This window comes from Chelonoidis abingdonii, chromosome 19 (assembly GCF_003597395.2).
Source record: "Chelonoidis abingdonii isolate Lonesome George chromosome 19, CheloAbing_2.0, whole genome shotgun sequence".
NCBI classification, from domain to species: Eukaryota; Metazoa; Chordata; order Testudines; family Testudinidae; genus Chelonoidis; species Chelonoidis abingdonii.
Window position 1 is genome coordinate 36,514,239 of NC_133787.1, and position 19,148 is coordinate 36,533,386.

Below are 19,148 nucleotides of genomic sequence, written 5' to 3' on the forward strand. Positions count from 1 at the left end.
TATGGGAAGGAGGTGAGAGCAGAGTGAAGAAAAATCAGACTCAGACATAACAAGGCCTTTGCGTGACAGCTGCAAAATGGCATTATTATCATCCTGCAACTATGGTGCTATCATTTTTCACTTTTATTCATGCGATGTAGAGCGGCTCGGCTCTCAATGCTATGGATCCTGGTTTTGGTGAAGGAGAGAATAATGGAGTGGCTGATGAGGGGTAAGAAGAGGAAAAGTGGCTCCCTGGGAAAGACTTTTTCTGGGGAAACATAGTATACCTGACACTGGGTCCTTTTTATTCTTCCCACTGCATCAAGGTTGCTGCTGTTGCTGGGACACAATGAAGGCAAGACAGAGAAATAGGTGGTGTTTTGAACAGGATCACAAGAACACACCATTAAATAGACCTGTCACTGCTAATATTGTTTGAAGGCTTTCTGTTTCCATGACAACCTGACAACCTAACAGCCTGGCTGACAGTGCTCTAAATCACTACAGGATAAAAGCCTTTGATTTTTTTTCTTTCCCTTGCATAACTTTGGACATTAACATCTTCAATGTGTCTTGACAGTTTTATTTGTTGTTTTTTTCTTAGAATCATAGGGTTAGAAGGCACCACAAGGATCATCTAGTCTAACCCCCTGCCAAGCTATAGGATTTGTTGTGTCTGAACCATCCAAGACAGATGGCTATTCAGCCTTCTTTTGGAAAACCACCAGTGAAGAAGCTTCCACAACCTCCCTAGGCAGTCTGTTCCATTGTCCTACTGTTCTTACAGTTAGAAAGTTTTTCCTGAGATTTAATCTAAATCTGCTAAACTGTAATTTGAACCCATTGCCTCTTGTCCTGGCCTCTTTGGCAAAAGAGAACAACTTTTCTTCTTTTTTTATGGCAGCCTTTCAAGTATCTGAAGTCCATTGTCATAACCTCACTTAATCTCCTTTTTCCAAACTAAAAATTCTCAGTTCCTTCAGTTTTTTGCTCATCTGGCTTGCATTCCATCCCTTTGATCATCTTTGTTGCTTGCCTCTGAATCCTTTCCAGTTTCTCTACATCCTTTCTATACATTGGAGACCAAAATTGGATACAGTTCTTCATCTGAGGCCTAGCCAGTGCCGAGTCGAGTGGTACTATCACCTCCCATGACTTTCATGCTATGCTTCTGTTAAGGCAATCTAAAACTGCATTTACTTTTTTTGCAACAGCATCACATTGCTGACTCATGCTGAGGTTTCGATTCACCACAACTTCTAGATCCTTTTTAGCAGTGCTGCTGCCAAGCCAGTTTTCCCCCATGCTGTATTTGTGCATTTGGTTTTTCTTCCCTAAGTGTAGCACCTTACATTTGTCTTTGTTGAATTTCATTTTGTTTATAGACTAGTTCTCCAATTTATCAAGATCCCTCTGAACTTTACTTCTATCCTGCCAAGTATTGGGGTACCTGGCATTGGCCACTGTCAGAAGACAGGATACGGGGCTAGATAAATCTTTGGTCTGACCCAATACGGCCCATTCTTATGTTTTCTTAATAGTAGTTCTGTCAAACCCGCATTTCTCTAGCTTACTTATCAAAGTATCAGGTCAACAGCCTTGCTGAAGTCCAGGTATTTTATGTTCACCACATTCCTCCTATCCAGCAAATCAGTTACCTTGTTGAAAAAGGTTTGGAATGATTTGTTCTTGGTAAATCCATGCTGTCTGCTAGTGATTACCCCTTCATCCTCCCTTCTTAAACACATCGATTGCTGGGTATTTGGAGATGTTTTTTCTTTTTAATTAACAAGTGACAGGGAGAAGGATCAAGATCAGAGGTGAGGAATAGTTGAAAAATCCCTCCTTAAAATACTTCTCTGCTGTGATGCTCACAACATACCCAGCAATGATTGTGGGCAGGCAGGCAGCTGGTTTGCAGGGACTGCTGTTTTTCATGCTGATTAATGCCATCTCTTTATTTTCTTGGGCTCAGCCTGGTTATCTATTGTATCCATCGTTTGGCCGTGATCTTACACTAGAGCATAAACTCTTCAGGGCTGGGACTATCTGTTATACATTTGTATAGTGCCTACTATAATAGGGCCTTGGCCTCTAGGTGCTATCTTATTAATATTAATAAATCAAGGTCCCTTCTCGGTCCAAGACACACCACTGTCAAGGATAGCCATGGGAAAACAAAGCAACAATTCTGTGAACCTGCAGTTACAGGAATATAGAGTGAAGAGTCAAATGCCTAAACCAAACTGAAAGAACGTGGTAATGGGGACTGGGGACCACAGAACGGTAGATGGGTGAAAGGCGGCAGAGGATCTGGATCTCAGATGCTCCCACTCTCACTGCTTTTGGCATCTAGAGCAAGGTCAGGTGTTTACCTGCCGCAAAGCTGTACTGGTGCAAACCTTTGGCAGAGGTGTAACCTGTGCCCAGTGCCTAAAGCCCCAGCCTAGGTCAGGCCTGAGACTCGGGCTCTTGGCTGAAGGCTCAGGCCTTGCTCAGCCCGCTCAGGGTCGGTGCCCGGTGTGCCAAGCCCCGGTGGAGCACAGCCGCAAAGGTGATGCTGATTAGGAGGGAGCGGAGCAGAGCACAGGCCACCAGGCTAGGAGGGAGAGCGATGGCGCTGGAGTCCTGCAGCTGGCTGGAAACGCGGTGCAAGCTGCCTAGGAGGGAGATTGGCGCCTAACCGAAAACATCTGGCGCGGGGGCTGCTCTGTTGCCCCGGGGGCTGGAGGGGGCGGAGCAGGAAACAAGGGACTGGGGGGTCCGGGACTCCAGGTCCTGAGGGGAATCCCCCAGGGGAAGGCGCGGCGCGGGGTCTATGACACGCGGCAGGGAGGACTCAGCCAGGCCCGATGACTGCAGCGGGCCTGAGTCACTGCCCCGCCCTCTGGGAATCGGGCCGGCGACATCCAGCGGGCAGGGCTGCTTGGCCGGGAACACCCGCTTCTACGGACCGTTCTCCCGCCCAGCCTGAGGGCCTGTACTCCAGAGCGTTCTGATTGGCTGGAAATAATTCTAGCCGCTCAGCCAATCGCGTAGCACCGTGCTTGTGACTAAGCCAATCAGAGCCTCTTAGATGCGAACCCCTCGGCCAACCTGAGACCGGGAAAACGCAGCAAGCGTCGCGCGCCGCTAAGCTACAGTCAGCGTCGGGCGAGGATATGTTGTGGGGCGGGGTCTGTTTTCTTCCCAGCCAATGGCAAAGGGTGTAGCCTGGCGCTCGCGTGCTGCGAGTTCCAGTTCCGGCGGGCGGGCGGCGGCGCCGCCTCAGGGCCATGGATCCCGCCGAGGCCGAGTTCCTGGCCGAGAAGGAGCTGGTGACCGTCATCCCCAACTTCAGCCTGGACCGGATCTACCTCATCGGGGTGCGGGGCCGGGCCGGCGCGGGCTCGCGGGCAGGGCCCTGAGGGCGGGGTGCAGGCACGTGGGCCTGGGTGGGGCTGGGCTGTGGGGTGTCTTCGGGCCGAGGGGCGGGAATGGCGCGTGTGGGGGCTGGGGTGTCACGGGGCCGCGGCCCCCGCGGTGGGTGTGGCGGTGGGCTGGCCCGGGGCTCGGCCGCGGGGAGGGGATTGGTGGGGAAGACTGTGGCCGGGGTAGGAGAGCCACTTGGGGCTGATCCGCTCCGCAGTGGGGCTGCCCGCATGCCGCTGAGAGGCGATGGTATCGCTATAGCCTGACGCCCGTCACCGAGGGGTCTGGGCGCCTGCAGGTAAAATCCATAGCGATAGCAAAGGCCCTAGCGGAGCAACAGCTGAGTGCCCAGTTGTGAACGTTACATTACCCCACTGACTCTTACTAACCTCCACATCCCCTTTGGCGAACTGCCTGTTCGCCCAGATCCCCCCACCCCACTCCCCGCAGCGTCAGTGGATACAAGAATCACCTGCACTTACTGCTCTGCACTAGCTGTTCTGCTATTTAAAACATCTCCCATAGTCCATCCACAGCCAAGTGGCTGCATTTCAGTGATGGGAGAAGTAATTTTCATATATCGCTTATGAAACCTTTAGGATAAAAGTGCCATCAAAATGTAAGTAGTTACTGCTAAGGGACGAGAGAACTGTGCTGGGATCTGGGACCAAGAGGAGGGGTGATATCAGTTGGCATGGGGTGGCTTCCCTAAATCTACAGGAAACTGTTGATCCTTTAGCAGTGTGTGAGGCTGATGAGGGAAACCTGGTTTTCAAAGAGGTGTCACAATTTTCCATGCCCTGTTACTTACACTTTCCTTATTTTCAGGGGGATTTGGGTCCCTTTAATCCTGGCTTGCCTGTGGAAGTGCCTCTTTGGCTAGCTGTTAACCTAAAACAGAGACAGAAGTGTCGGCTAATACCTCCTGAATGGATGGATGCTGGTAAGGAGAACAGTAGCCTAGAGGTTAGGCGTAGACTTAGCCAAGCTGCAGGGCTAGTGGGGAGTCCTGAAATACAGGAATTGGACCTTGGCACTCTTCCCAAGGGAAAGTTGCAGGGACAAATGGAATTGTGGGAGGAATTGTTCTAATGCAGTGCTGCTGAGATTTTCAAGACCTAGCATGATTTTAGACAGACAAGGTGGGTGAGGTAATGTCTTTTGTTGGATTGACTTCTGTTGCTCCAAGAGACAAACTTTTGAGCTTACATGGAGCTGTTCTTCAGGTCTTGTCTCTTTCACCAACAGAAGTTGGTCCAGTAAAAAATATTACCTCACCCACCCGTCTCTCTAATATCCTGGGACCAACACGGCTATGACAACGCTGCAAACTAGCGTGATCTTTGCATATCATTGTAATTTTTAACCTGTGTCGTCAGAATAAATTCTTATTCTGATACATAAAATTGATCTAAAATACTGCATCCCAGTTCTGCCACTGGTTTCAGTGTGATCTTCACCTGGCCACTTCACTGTTCTTGGCTTTATTTGGAGGCTTGTAAAATGAGACTCATACTTGCCTACCTTAGTGGTGAGATTTGTTTATAATAAAAATGCAGAGTATTGTTATAATCAAGGGGGGTCTGCTGCCTTTTATCACCTCTCTTTTCTAGCTCTGTCTGTAGGGAAGAGGGTGCCTTTGGAGAGCATACAGAAGTTCTGATCTCCTTAGTCTCCTTTGCCCTTGAAGGCAGTCAGGAGTTGAAGAGATTTTACCCCAATGTGATGTATGTTCCTCCGATTAGAAATAAAAATCCTAGCTCCCTCCATTCTGCCATCTTGAGAGAAATATGTAGTTGAGGAGGACAGGAAGCAGGTAATGATGGAACCTCAGGAAGAGTGAAGAGGCTTTTGTCTCTAAACATTCTCCCTCTTCCACAGTTTGTTCATTCCAGAGAGTGCAAATCAGTAAGCCAAAATGTTACTTGGCAGAAAGATTCCTTTTTTGGAGGCACTCTCTCTCCAGGCGTGTCACTCCTTGTCTCCTCATGTCGCAAGTGGTGATGGTGATTCATCCTTCTAGCCATGTAGGACTGAATGTTGCTTCTCAGCTCCTGTCACCCCAATCCTGAGTTGGTGGTTGTCCCTTTCTCCCATATAAGTTGAGGTCCACTTTTACTTCTACACATGAGATCAGAGCAACTTTTGGGCATTAGAATTGTTTCTTCTGCAGCCTGTCGTGTCTCCACCTAGGTGCTGATTCCACCTGATGTAAACACGAAACTGTCAGTTCATCCTGCAAGGCTGGTGGAGGGGTGCAGCTTCTGTTGGGAGGACTTGACACCAAATCATTGAAGCTTCTAGTAAAGTATGAAATTGTATTTCAGAAAAGCTGGAGGAAATCCGGGATCAGGAACGCAAAGAGGACACTTTCACTCCAATGCCCAGTCCCTACTACATGGAACTAACTAAGTTGCTGTTAAACTAGTAAGTAGGTCTCTTACTGTAACCAGTCAAAGGCACTTTCCTCCCTGCCCAGTGGGGTTTGCTGTTGATAAATATCCAGGAATGTGAGTCGTGACATAGGAAAGCTTTTAGGATTTCATTGGATTTAAATTTGGAGACTTCTGGGAAAGTGTTAACAGGAGGCTTATTCCAAAGTAAATCAAGATTTTGCTTGGGCACTTACCTAATGGTAGCCTTTGTATTTATTAACTTGGTTTCACTTGTTCTGTGGTGTGATAACTGGACTCCAGCACTGGCTGCAGAAGTAACTAAGTGTAGTGGCCCTGGATGTATTTAGCACATTTTTTAGCTTCATTTATACAGATTCACAGCTCTTTCAATCTACCTGAGAGGCCCAGCAGCCTACTCTTTCCAGACTTCTCCACCCTCTGCTACTGTTAGGGTACCCTTTAGGAGATGAGAAATTCTTCCCTTCTCAGCTTGGAGAGCAGGGATTGGGGATGTCCTGACTCTAAGGTGTCAGGTCTGCTAAAACATTTCATTACCATAAAATTAGCATTCTGGCTGGTATTTCTTCTAAGCCAGTGGCTCTCAACCTTTCCAGACTATTGTACCACCTTCAGGAGTCTGATTTGTCTTGCATACCTGAAGTTTCGCTTCACTTACAAACTGATTTTGTAAGCAAATAGACATAAAAATACAAAAGTGCCACAGCACACTATTACGAAAAATTTCTTACTTTCTCATCTTTACCATATAAATTAATTGCAATATAAATACTGTATTTATAGTTCAGTGTATAGTATATAGAGAAGTACAAACAAGTCATCTGTATGAAATTTTAGTTTGTACTGATTTTGCTAGTGCTTTTTATGCTGTTGTAAAACTAGGCAAATATCTAGATGAGTTGAAGACCTCTGCATACCCCTAGGGGTTTGCGTACCCCGGGTTGAGAACTACTCTTCTATGCACATACCCTTCTGCCTTGAAAAGCCCTTGATTACAGAGGACTGGCCATTTGAAGCCCAACTGTTTCTTCTGATGCTTACGACATCTTAGCCTGCAGACCCTTTACTTACACTAGAATAACCATGACACTTCTGTCCGGGTGAATTGATCTGATCTCTTGAGGTCCTTCTGGAAGTATTTAATTGCCTAACCTTTAGGCTGTTATGTGGTACAACCTGTATAGTCCCTGTGATTGAGTTGTAAGAGTATTGGGCTGAACTTGAACTCTAATAATAGTTGAGCCATTGAGTTGCTGTTTTACTTGTGACTTTGGCCAGGTTATTGGACTTACTAGTATTCCAGACCAGCTGGGCAATTAAAGACCAGAAGGATTGTATTGAAAACTGATCTTCCCTGGGTAAATAAAGAATCCAGAAAACCCCATCTGCAGAAGCAGGAGCACTTTGGATTTCAGTGTTTGCTCTTTGTATAAAGCAAACTACTCTGCTTGTGCTTCAGCGATTTGAGAAGCTGCCAGTGTTACTCATGCCAGAGACTTAACGTATTAGTCCCTTGCAGCCTGTTCTGACCTACCTCCTCGTCTTTTAGTGCCTCAGACAGCATCCCGAAAGCAGATGAAATCCGAACACTGGTTAAGGATACCTGGGATACGCGGATAGCTAAACTGCGGCTGTCTGCGGACAGCTTTGTCAGACAGCAGGAGGCCCATGCCAAGGTACAGTAAGGGAAATCTGAGGTGGGCTGATAAGTCTGCTAGTTTTGGCCTGGGAATGTTCAAGATGCTGCGTGATTGTGAATGATTAATACTGCTAGTGAAAGTTCCAGTTGTAGCTTTTTTTCTTTCTTTTTTTTCTTCCAGTGATTTGGTTACTTGTCAGTTGAGAACTTTAGCCATATGGAGTTTTTTACTCCACATGTATTATGTTGTTTCAAATGCTGCAATGCTTCTTTCAACTCTGTGTCTACACTACAGTGTTGCTCTCGACAGTGTAAGTCACCCAGGATACTGACCTTAAACTCCACCTCTGCAAGAGGTGTAGCTGCTTAGGTTGATGTAGTTAGGTCGACACAGTATCACTATAGACAATGTATTTACTGTTCCAGCTGTCAGCCCCTGGTGTCTGACAGCTCGGAGCCCCAGCGGCTGGGCTCTGGGCTTTCAGTGTTCTACAATACCCCACACTGTTATTTAAATTGGTGGAAATGCTCCTGTTGAGGACATGCACCGCCAACAGGAGGAGGGTAGGGTGGACATGAAAAATCAATTCAATTACTGCAGTGGCTATATGGTGACGTAATTTATGTCGACTTGTCCATAGACTGACCTTCCTTTTGCCATCGTGAGAGATTGTAGTGCTGCTTCCCCAAACACTGCTGTAATGTTACCCTCCTTGTTTTTTAGCTGGATAATCTGACCTTGATGGAGATCAACACCACTGGGACTTTTCTTACTCAAGCCTTAGATCACATGTACAAGCTACGCACAAACCTTCAGCCGGCTGAGAGTGCCCAGTCCCAGGATTTCTAAGATGCCTTCTGACAATCTAAAACCCTCATGGGATGAGGCAATAATAGGAGGAGGACTCTACCCTCGGGACACTATTAACGAGTCCTAATGCAACTTGCCTAATGCTGTTTTTATGCCTTAAATAGCCTGTGTAGGTCTCTGCTAAAATCCATGCACGTCTTATACATTTCCTGTCAATTGTATCTAACTTGAGTCTCTGTGGTGTTTGTGTTCAGGCGATAGGAAGAAGACAGTCTTGTGGCTGCATATTAATAAGCTGAGGACTGCTAATGGCACAGAGGGCATTCCCTGCTCAGCAGCTATCATGAACAGCTTCTGCTCTATAATGAGCATCCTTGGCAAACAAATGATTCTACCTGGCAGAACTCTCCTAGCCCCTGTGCAGCTGTCTTTGCAAGATGAATTGGTTGCAGCAGTTAGATGCTGTTGGGAGGTTTTTCTTGTTATTGCCTTATTGGATGGGTTTTTTTAAATCTCTTAAATGATATGTAGCAGCAATAAATATGCTCTTAGTTTAGTGTCTTGTTCTTCTCCTTCCTCTGGGTTGTCTAAAGCCTGGTTGAGGAAGATCACAGAATGGGACTGTTTTAAACATCTGAATGCACAGTCCTGGGGCTTCCCTGGGCTATGGAGTGATATATGGATTTTAACCCACCTCTACTGCATTCTAAGGCTCGTTTCTCCAACTGAGGTCATCACTTACAGCAGTATATTCGTCTCTGAGCAGAGCTGTAGATGAGCTCACATGGCTGGCTTGCCAAGGCCATTTAAGTGCACAGTTCTTCATCTCTGCACTTGTAGCTTTGTATTTCTCCCCCAGTGGGAGCTTTCAAGAGAACACGCGCTACCTCATTTGGTTCAGGTACTGCTTCTAGCGGTCCACTGAGATATTTGGTGTGGATGCAGCTGTGGCAGGTGGTGGCTTACCAGCAGCATTTCTCTCTCAGGTACACTAAAAAAAATCCCTTTTATTTTCCTGAATATGAATGTTAGCATAATTTCTGCGCTAGAGAGAATATTAGGTGGTGTTCATAGAGCATGTCCCTGGACACTGTGGGGGTAGGTGATAGTTTGAAAGTAAATGCTGATGATGCATCTTAGCTCCCACTGCGCTGAATCTAATCTCTGACAACATGCCAGTTGCTGTGCTAGGCTTCCTGTGGACAGCAGTAAAGGGGAGAACCTAGCCAATCTGCTCCTGATTGAGAGACATAGAGGTGGGTCCAAAATCCAGTTGGAGAAGCAGAAGGAAATATTCCAGATAGTTGGAAGACATGTCACGTACCTGTACATTTGATCTTTTGACTGAAGTTACTATTTGTTTTAAAAAAACAACCCCTCCATAAAAAAGAGTGAACTGTCTGTCAGAAGAATAAGATTCCTTTCTCTTTAACATACACCGGTACACTAATTGTGTGAAAACACCTCCTCTTCTCTTGCCCTTTGCAGCTGATGGTGGGGTCCTTGTTTATCTCAGAATCTATAAACTGGTCTGACTGTTGGTTTTAGGCTCAATTATAGCAGTCACATCTCAACACTGCAAGGAATCAAACGTAGCTGAAAGAGTCATCGTTGCTTAATAACCATGTAAAAGAAAGAAGCAGTGAGAGATGAAAAAGACTTCCTTTAAAAAGTGGAAGTCAGATCCTAGTGAGGTAAATAGAAAGGAGCATAAACACCGCCAAACTAAGTGTAAAAATGTAATAAGAAAAGCCAAAGAGAAGTTTGAAGAATGGCTAGCCAAAAACTCAAAACAAAATGTTTTTTAAGTACATCAGAAGCAGGAAGCCTGCTGAACAACCAGTGGGGCCCCTCGATGAGCGCGATACAAAAGGAGCACTTAAAGATGATAAAGTCATTGTGGAGAAACTAAACGGATTCTTTGCTTCAGTCTTCATGGCTGAGGATGTTAGGGAGATTCCCAAACCTGAGGCGGCTTTTATAGGTGACAGACCTGAGGAACTGTCACAGATTGAAGTGTCACTAGAGGAAGTTTTAATTTAATTGATAAACTTAACATTAACAAGTCACTGGCATTTGAAAGAACTCAAATGTGAAGTTGTGGAACTACTAACTAGGGTTTGTAACCTGCCCTTTAAATCAGCCTGTGTACCCAATGACTGGAAGATAGGTAATCTAATGCCAATATTTAAAAACGGCTCTAGAGGTGATCCCGGCAATTACAGACCGGTAAGTCTAACGTCAGTACCGGGCAAATTAGTTGAAACAGTAGTAAAGAATAAAACTGTCCTACACCTAGAAGAACAGAAATTGTTGGGCAAAAGTCAATGTGATTTCTATAAAGGGAAATCGTGTTTTCTTAATCTATTAAGAGTTCTTCGAAGGGGTCAACAACCATGTGGACAAGGGAGCTCTAGTGGACATAGTGTACTTAGCTTTCCAGAAAGCCTTTGACAAGGTGCCTCACCAAAGGCTCTTACATAAATTAAGTAGGCATGGGATAAGAGGGAAGAGCCTTTCATGGATTGAGAACTGGTTAAAAGACAGGGGTAACTAGTGGTATTCTCCAAGGGTCAGTCCTAGGAGCAATCCTATTCAATTTATTCATAAATGATCTAGAGAAAGGGGTAAACAGGTGGCAAAGTTTGCAGATGATACTTACCTGCTCAAGATAGTTAAGACAAAAGCAGACTGTGAAGAACTTCAAAAAGATCTCACAAAACTAAGTGGTCGGGCAACTAAATGGCAAATGAAATTTAATGTGCATAAATGTAAAATAATGCACATGGGAAAAAATAATCCCAACTATACATATGTTATGATGGGGGCTAATTTAGCTACAAGAAGTCAGGAAAAAGATCTTGGAGTCACCGTGGATACTTCTCTGAAGAGGTCCATGCAGTGTGGCGAGGTGGTCAAAAAAGCAAACAGGATGTTAGGAATCATTAAAAAGGGGCTAGCGAATAAGAAGGAGAATATATTATTGCCCTTATATAAATCAACGGTACGCTCACATCTTGACTACTGTGTACAGATGTGGTCTCCTCATCTCAAAAAAGATGCTGGTACTAGAAAAGGCTCAGAGAAGGGCAACTAAAATGATTAGGCATTGGAAAGGGTCTCATATGAGATGAGATTAAAGAGGCTAGGACTTTTCAGCATGAAAAAAAGGCGACTAAGGGGAGATATGATAGAGGTGTATATAAAATCATGCGTGATGTGGAGAAAGTAAATAAGGAGAAGTTATTTACGTATTCCCATAATACAAGAACTAGGGGTCACCAAATGAGATTAACGGGCAGCAGGTTTAAAACAAATAAAAGGAAGTTCTTCATGCAGCGCGCAGTCAAACTCCTTACCTGAGGAGGTTGTGCGGCCAGGACTATAACAGCGTTTAAAAGCGAACTGGAGAAATTCATGGAGGTTACAGCTATTAATGGCTAATGAATGGTGTCCCTAGCCTGTTTGTTTGTCATAGGATGGAGATGGATGGCAGGCGAGAGATCACTTGATTGTTACATGTTAGGGTCACTCCCTCTGGGGCACCTGGCATTGGCCACTGTCGGTAGATAGGACACTGGGCTAGATGGACCTTTGGTCTGACCCAGTACAGCCGTTCTTATGGTCTTAATGTGTACGGGGGGCTGCTCTTCACTCAGTGGAAAGCAAGTCTCTTGTCCATGGCTCTCATCAGGCAGCAGTATTTAATCACCATAACATTCCCTATGTCTTCACACAAATATTTCCCTACTGCCTTTACTCTCAAACAATTGAACTGTCTTCCAAATATCTCCCACCATCTTCTCCCTTCTGAGCTTCCCTTATGCTGTTTTTGCTATCCCACTGTCTCGTATATAGTCCCCGGTTAACTTGTATGTATCTTATTATAGTCAGGTGGTTGTGAGTGAAGTGGCCTATGTATCTGATGCTGTAACATGAGGTAGGATACTCTGGACTGACTTGATCCTTCGGCAATAACAAATCCCCTGACCTATGTGTAAGCTGCTTAGATGCTTCACCCCTGCCTTAAATCAGCTTGTAGAGCCTGGGCTGGGTACCGGCTTAATGCCCTGATGTAGTGTCAACCACACAATGCCTTTTTGCTTGAGTCTTGTAAATAATGGTAGTTCATTGCACTTGTTGTCCTTCACGCTGGATCAGTGTAACTTTTCCATCCACTCGTGGGAGGGAAAAACAATCCTTTGCCATGATTTAGGACAATTTTATTTTTTGGATGTTGTCAGAAATTACAGCAATATATTCATAAATACCTAATTACTACATTCAACAAATAATATATTACATTACAATTAATTCAAACAAGTACACTTAGAACAGGTTTAATTTTTCTTTCACAGCATCTAAACTGCCCCCAGCAGGCCTGGGCTTCCTCTGTCCTCTGCCTCTCCCTCCCATGCTCTGGTTTTTACTGCTCTAGCAATTCTGCACAGGGTACATACAAATAAACACAACCAGTCAACATGACCCTTGGGGCAAGGGAGAGGGTGGGGAGTATTACTGAGACTTTTTAAGCACTGGGTGAAGAAGTTGATTAGCTCCTTTCTATGTGAGGCATGGGGGTGGAATCAACACTCAAGTTCAGGAATTGATGCTAAGCAAAGTAACATTTTCAAACAGGCTCCTAAACATTGCCATCTGGTGGTGTGCTTGTGAACTCCCACTTTCCAGTGTATTGAAATTGATGGATAACCTGACTGAACTTTTTTATCATGGGCTGGGAGGGGAAACAGTGATTTAACCATAAAGTGTATTTTTCTGTGTTAAAAATTATCATGAAGTTTGTGAATTGGCAGGTAGTAGGCCAAAGGCTCGCTATGCAATCTGGTTTAAAGAAGTGTCAGCTGTAAGTGCTTTTGCTTCTTAAACAGATAAGTTAAACCAAGAATGTGTGTGGTTTGTTTGTTTTTTTAATGCACTTTTTGCACATGCAACAATAGCTCTTAAACACAAAGCAGTGGTAACTTCCTTTCTTTAAACGGAGCCCTATTCATTTAAAAAAGCCCCCAGTACTTAAAATGCAATTATGATTAGAAAAGTGACTCTAAAAACAGGATTATATTGCTGCTTGGTGTATTCTGAGTCATAGCTGCTCATCTCCTAGTACCCACTCACATTTTTTTTCTGCTGTCAGTAGTGTAGTAGTTACAAGACAGAACACCAGAAGCTAAATTCTAGTTACCTCAGCAGAAGCATTGCTAACTAAATTCTGATGCTAGAAGACTGTGGAAGGTGTATGAAGGAGGAAAGCTATGGCTTTAGTTTCAGGTTAGCAGTAACCTGCCTTGGCATTAAAAATAGTCTCACTTTAAGTTGTAAAAATAGGCAAGTCTGATAACAAAAGCATCAACTAAGAGTAAATCTTTAAAAATCACATAGTATTCTAGTCACTTGCCTGCCCATAATGGCACTTTAAAGAAGATCTCTGCCCTCCGAGTGAAAGGAAAACTGGAGGCCTGTTGCTGTGAAGACATTGCTAGTCATGGAAGACAGAAGTTCCTTCATGTAAATACTTTGAAACCAGAGTGGCATAAATCAGCTCTGAAGCCAACTGTGCTGTGTAATATTTCCTGTTCTTCCTATTGTATATGTTGTTGTAGTTTTGTCTGATCTTCAATCTCCCAGATGGGAAATAGTGTCAGTCCACCAGAAAAGAAGAATCACACATGAGAAGTCATACAATTCATCATTCAGCTTTTGGGGTAAAGCTAAATTGACACTAGTCAGTGACTGCTTTATTTTCTTTCATTTGCAAAATGGAACAGGCCCAAGATAGGCTGGAGGTTTGCTGTTTGCACTACCCTAAATACCAGCACAAAAGGGGAAAAATGTAGAATTGCATGGCTTAAAATTGGTATTAGTTCCAGCTTTCCTTTCTGGTCCTTTTCCTTGTTCATGCTGCATTACAGCCTTAGATTTATTTAATCTGATTGTCTTGGGGGTACTCCTGGGGGGAGGAGGAAAAAGAGCCTTCAATGTAGAAACTGTAGTAGGGTTGCACTGCGTGTTTGTAGGAGCTATGGCTAAAGAAAAATCATAGCCTCTACATGCTGCATCTAACAACAGGTTGACGTTACTTAAATAGTGGTCCATGGAATTGCTTTTCTTTGTTCTCCCCTCATTGTTTCGCTCTGGCTAGCCCCTCAATCATGAGCCATGCAAGAAGGTGAAGTAGCTGTCACTGCCATCTGACAACATGTAGGTGCAAAAGCTTCTAGGAATGCAATATGCCAACCCTTGCCCTGCCTGAGATGTACCGGGGGCAACGTGAATGTTTCTTCTGAAGAACAGCAATAGACTCAGGCTTTGTCTACACTGGAAACTGAACGACAAAACTTTTGTCGTTCAGGATGTGTATGTGTGTGTTTTTTTTACACCTCTAAACGACAAAAAAGTTCTGCAGACAAAAAGCGGTGGTGTGAACAGCACTTCGTTGGCAGGAGAGCTCTTCCACCGACAAAGCTACTGCTGCTCATTCGGTGGGGAAGTTTGTGTCAGTGGGAGAGCTCGCTCCTGCTGCTAAACAGTGGCTGCACTGCGCTGCGTGCCTTTTAGCAGTAGGGCTGTAGTGGCACAGCTGTGTTGCTAAAAGCTGTGTAATGTAGACATAGTTTAAACAGCTTGCCTTTCAAGTGTGGACTGTAAGAAACCTAAAGCAAATAACATGGAGACAGGCGGCCATGAACCTTGTCTAGAGTGTATTGTGATTACTAGAGGCTCTTTTTCCATGCCAAGTGCTTCACTGTTCCAACAGAACAGGTGTCTTCTAAAATCTGCTGTTGAAGGAGACCTCTCCAACTAAGTCTAGAGACAACAGTAGTATGTAGATTTTGATCAGAGATGTTTGTGATACTTTTGCCCTCATCAACTGTCCCATGACTCCTCCCCTCAGCTACAGAACAGCTACAGTAGTTGTTGAGGAGGGGAATGGGATATGTACACCTATAGCCTTTCCTGTCTAATTTACAGCTGAAAATGAAAAGCCTGTTAGTGCTGTTCCTCCTGCTGCCACTTCATCTTAGTTTAAGATGAACTATTCCTGATAAACATGCACAGCAAAGGCTATATGAGGAAACACCTAATGCACTATTGCTAGCTGCTAGGAAGTAGGGGAAGCAGAAGCCTATTACCCACAGTATCCCTCACCCATCTAAGAAATTAATAAAAAACAAAATCAATTCCTGTGCACTGTTCCAAAAAGACTGAATTTTGCCAGCAGCTGCCCCCCCGCTGCTTACAAGGAATAGAGCTCAGCTAGGTTAGGGCTAACCGAACTGTAAAGTGAACTTCAAGCCAGCTCTTTGGGAAAGAGGTCCTACTTCACAGAACTGTTATTGAGGAATAACTACCTGGAAGAGACAGGGCAAGCTGGGAGAATTTCTACTTCCTCCTCCCTATTCTCACTGGTGTTTCTCATGTGAGTAAAGGACGGGAAATTCAGCTCAGTCTGCGCTGCTTCCTCTCCTGTCCTTCTCTAACACCTCATTGCTAACACAAGCAGTCTCTCCCCCCATTTAAAACATTTTCTAGATTACTTGTCAGAGCGCTGAAAGACATCAGTAACGCTGAATCACAGACCCAAACAGTTCACTTAGTTCCTGAACTTTTGTTCCCAACACAGACTTTTCCACTCCCTTTAGTAGCAGCTGGTCATATTTGTAATGTAACTTTTGAAGTGCTTGAAGGGGGGAAAAAAATCAGTGAAAGGGCAGTAAGGAATAATTAATTCCTCGCCTTTTAGTAACAGAATTTTCTGTACCAGTAACTGATGCTACACAAAGCAAAAAACAGAAGTGATAGCACATGCCCCAGTGGAAAGCTTTTTTTTTTTTTTTTTTAAATTCTTTTAAAACACTTCAATATTTTTCATGTCCTGACCAGCAGCAGTACAAACACTAAAAGCAAGGTATTTTGCCAAAAAAAAAAGCAGAAACATATTAAAAATGGCAAGCTTTTTATAACAATAATTAAAGTAATAAAAACATACAAAACTTTTTAAATATATACACAGTACAAGGCTGAAGCACCTTTTTTGACTTTGTTTTTTTGTTTTAATTGCAAAATCGTTTGAGTTTGTATGAAAAGTTCACCCACTAGGGTGTGTAATTTGTCTCTCTCTCTCTCTAGGGGTGTGTGTGTGTGGTGTTGTTGTTGTTGTTCTGTACATTCCGCTCCCTACCCCCCAAAACAGTAATAAAAAGGTACCTTCGGTTTGTTTATTCACTTTATTTTGTATAGCGAAGTGCATTTCCATTGGAAAGCCTGTTGATTTAGGGAAAGGCTCAAGTTCTGAAGCTGTGTTGGCTCCTTCCAGGACTTGTTACTCTGCAGATCACTACCACAGCTTTCCATATCTGAGATACACAGTTCATTTGCTTTCCAAAGTGTACCCAGCTTCCTCTAACACGAGAGACACCATCTTCCCAATGAAGAATAGGCAAACCCCATGGTACAGTAGTTGGACTAATATGGCAACAAAAGAATGATTTTGTGTGTGGACAGCACCCCCTCTACAGGGAGGTGGCTATTAGTGTTGTTGATGAAGTCTTATCAGATTTTTAAAAAAATAATTAAAAAGTGGAGGGGAAGGAGGAAAAAAAGCACCCCTCATTAAAATTAAACAAAATCTAGCCTTCGTGGGTGGGTTGCTTGCAGAATTGCAAAGATTCAGTTGCATTGAAGTCAAGATACAGGTGGGTATTTTTTCTGGATCCCATAATCCTTTGCTCCATGCATGGCACATTCTCCATTTATATTTTAGCTTCAAACCTCCCAGTGAAAAATATTAAATATTCAAGGTAATAAAATAGATTATTATTTCTATACTATATGTTCAGCCTAGTGCAAGGGAATGTCACCTGGGATATCCCTTGAAATAACCCCTAGACCACTGCATTGCAGGCAACGCAAGGCACTTTCTCAAGTGATCTAGTTCGGCCTGAAGTCGCTCCCTTTCCGAGACAATCTTCTGCTTCTGGTTCCTTAGTTCCTGTAAGGGAATAGGAAAAAACTAAGTGAAAAGGGGGACATTGACATGCTGGTATGTGCATGTAGTGCCTCTCTCCCCGCGTGTGCATCTATGGGGGATATATTATGCTCTTCTGCAGGGGGAGGCCACTGGGCTTGTTGCAGTCAACATTTGGGTGGTTTGGTGGGCAGATGGAAACGACAGCAAAGTTGGATCAAATCATAAGAGCTGATTCTTCTCTCATGCTGGGGTAGTCCCGTTGAGTTCCCCTGAATAAGTGAGCTTATTTTTTCCTCAAACTTTGTGGCATCTGTATTTTTCTCAGCACGGTTCCTTCTTACATTTGTCCATCCTACTGCTTCATAGCTCCTGCCCTAAGAATGGAGATCCTGACATCCAACCTTGGCTGGAGCCAGCCCATGTGTTTTTCCTGTGGTGCAGAGATGGGGAACCCTGCAGCCAGCTTTTCAGTGGGCCAGACAGAAAACGAAAAGGGATGGCAAACCTTGTACTGCTGCATTTAAAAAATCCTACACGGCAAGTGTTATAATAAACCCTACTGCCCTGCACATGCTGAATTCCTATTGATTAGGGGCACTGAGCAAGCACAGAGAATCACAGGGGAGCAGTTCTGCCCTGTAAGTTGTTTATAGTTGCACAGACTCTGGATGGGTCTCCTTTCCTTGCTACCAGGGTCATGCTGCTTATAGCGACCCTGTCTGCAGGATACTTGCTAGTGCATTTTTATTCCAGAAGATGCTGTATACACATGGGCAGTAGGTCATCTGAGAAGTTGCTGTTCGATACCGGTTTTTACACCACACTCATCACCATAGTGTCTGAGTGCCTTCCAGTAGGGCAATAAGCAACACGACTACACGTGTCATGTGTTTGTTCTCTTGTCCTCTCCTGCACATTCCCAAGGGCAGACTCCAATTTGCCTCTACTGGGGTTCCAGTAGGTTCCCCCCCGCCCCCTTCCCCAAGCATGTCAAAGTGTCCATCGCTCACCGCCAGGCTTTGTGACAGTTGCTCTGCAGTCAGACTGAGACTATAGTGCTGAGCCTCCAGCCGTCGGCACTGTGTCTGCAACACTTGGCGTTCCAGGTTTTGTTCTGCAAGCAAATGAGCAACAATCAGCCTTGCTTGGTATCATCAGAATATCTGGCTAATAGCATCTCTGGTATGGCTAGTCATTCCCAAACCAGGCTCCGGAATTCTCACCTTTGATGTTGGCCTTCTGAAACTTCAGAAGGTCACTGCCAGAGGTAAGATGTCAGACGTGCCAGTCTGCTCCAGCATGGACCTCTCAGCCTTCATCCACCACTACTGAAATGTTCTCACCATATTATGTCATGGAGATTAAGGACACCACCACTGTAGCCAATGATAAACTGTGCAGCAAACTACATAACCTCATGGATGGAAGAGTCCTCCATATCTTGGCCTTTTTGCTAAAATTTATGTGCCATGCTACAATGTTGCTAAGGTGTTCATTTGTGCGTTCACCAGAAATGACCATTGGCATTCTTTAAACCAAGCACTGGCACACTGGACAGATCTGTAAAAAGTTAAGGCAGGACACTTGTTGCCAGACTCTCTCCTATTCCAGCAGAATTAACTCTGCCCTTCCAACTAGATTAAAATAAATTCCAGGCTGTTTACAGTGCCTCTAGAATGCAGCATGGTGCTGGTTCCAGGCTTACTGCCTCTTCAGAATGTAGGCCCAGCTCCTAAAGGTGTTTAGACTCCTATCTTCCATTGATTTCAAATGTGCTCAGTTTGCATAAAGGAAGGATTTTTTGAACTGCCACTCATGAAAATACAGCCTAGGATCTGAGAGACAAGCTGGGTTCTTTATTGCTTGTGCATCATCAACTAGGTGCCTAAAAACCATGGGAATGAA

At 44.4% G+C, this 19,148-nt stretch overlaps 2 protein-coding genes across 18 annotated transcripts in view; one reads left to right on the top strand and one right to left on the bottom strand.

The window, feature by feature from the left end:
* The first annotated feature begins 3,117 nt into the window (after positions 1-3,117).
* Positions 3,118-8,813, top strand: GINS2 (GINS complex subunit 2). Its single transcript, XM_032793793.2, has 5 exons — positions 3,118-3,347; positions 4,222-4,336; positions 5,721-5,820; positions 7,357-7,483; positions 8,171-8,813. The coding sequence occupies exons 1-5, from the start codon at positions 3,258-3,260 to the stop codon at positions 8,294-8,296; spliced, it is 558 nt and encodes a 185-aa protein (XP_032649684.1). The 5' UTR covers positions 3,118-3,257; the 3' UTR covers positions 8,297-8,813.
* Positions 8,814-12,465: 3,652 nt separating this feature from the next.
* The window catches only part of GSE1 (Gse1 coiled-coil protein), a 350,367-nt gene continuing 343,684 nt past the window's right edge, over positions 12,466-19,148 (bottom strand). For all 17 annotated transcript variants that reach the window (XM_075073679.1, XM_032793779.2, XM_075073680.1 and 14 more), the window contains 2 exons: positions 18,254-18,357; positions 12,466-17,264 (listed from right to left, as the gene is read on the bottom strand). In XM_075073679.1, the coding sequence (XP_074929780.1) occupies positions 17,130-17,264; positions 18,254-18,357 (239 nt within the window). In that variant the 3' untranslated portion in view covers positions 12,466-17,129. The remainder of the gene's footprint in view (positions 17,265-18,253; positions 18,358-19,148) is intronic.

Coding starts and splice junctions, on each gene's coding strand:
- GINS2 (XM_032793793.2), top strand. CDS start 3,258: ATGGATCCCGCCGAGGCCGAGTTCCTGGCCGAGAAGGAGCTGGTGACC. Junction 3,348..4,221: donor ACCGGATCTACCTCATCGGG/GTGCGGGGCCGG, acceptor CCTTATTTTCAG/GGGGATTTGGGTCCCTTTAA. Junction 7,484..8,170: donor AGCAGGAGGCCCATGCCAAG/GTACAGTAAGGG, acceptor CTTGTTTTTTAG/CTGGATAATCTGACCTTGAT.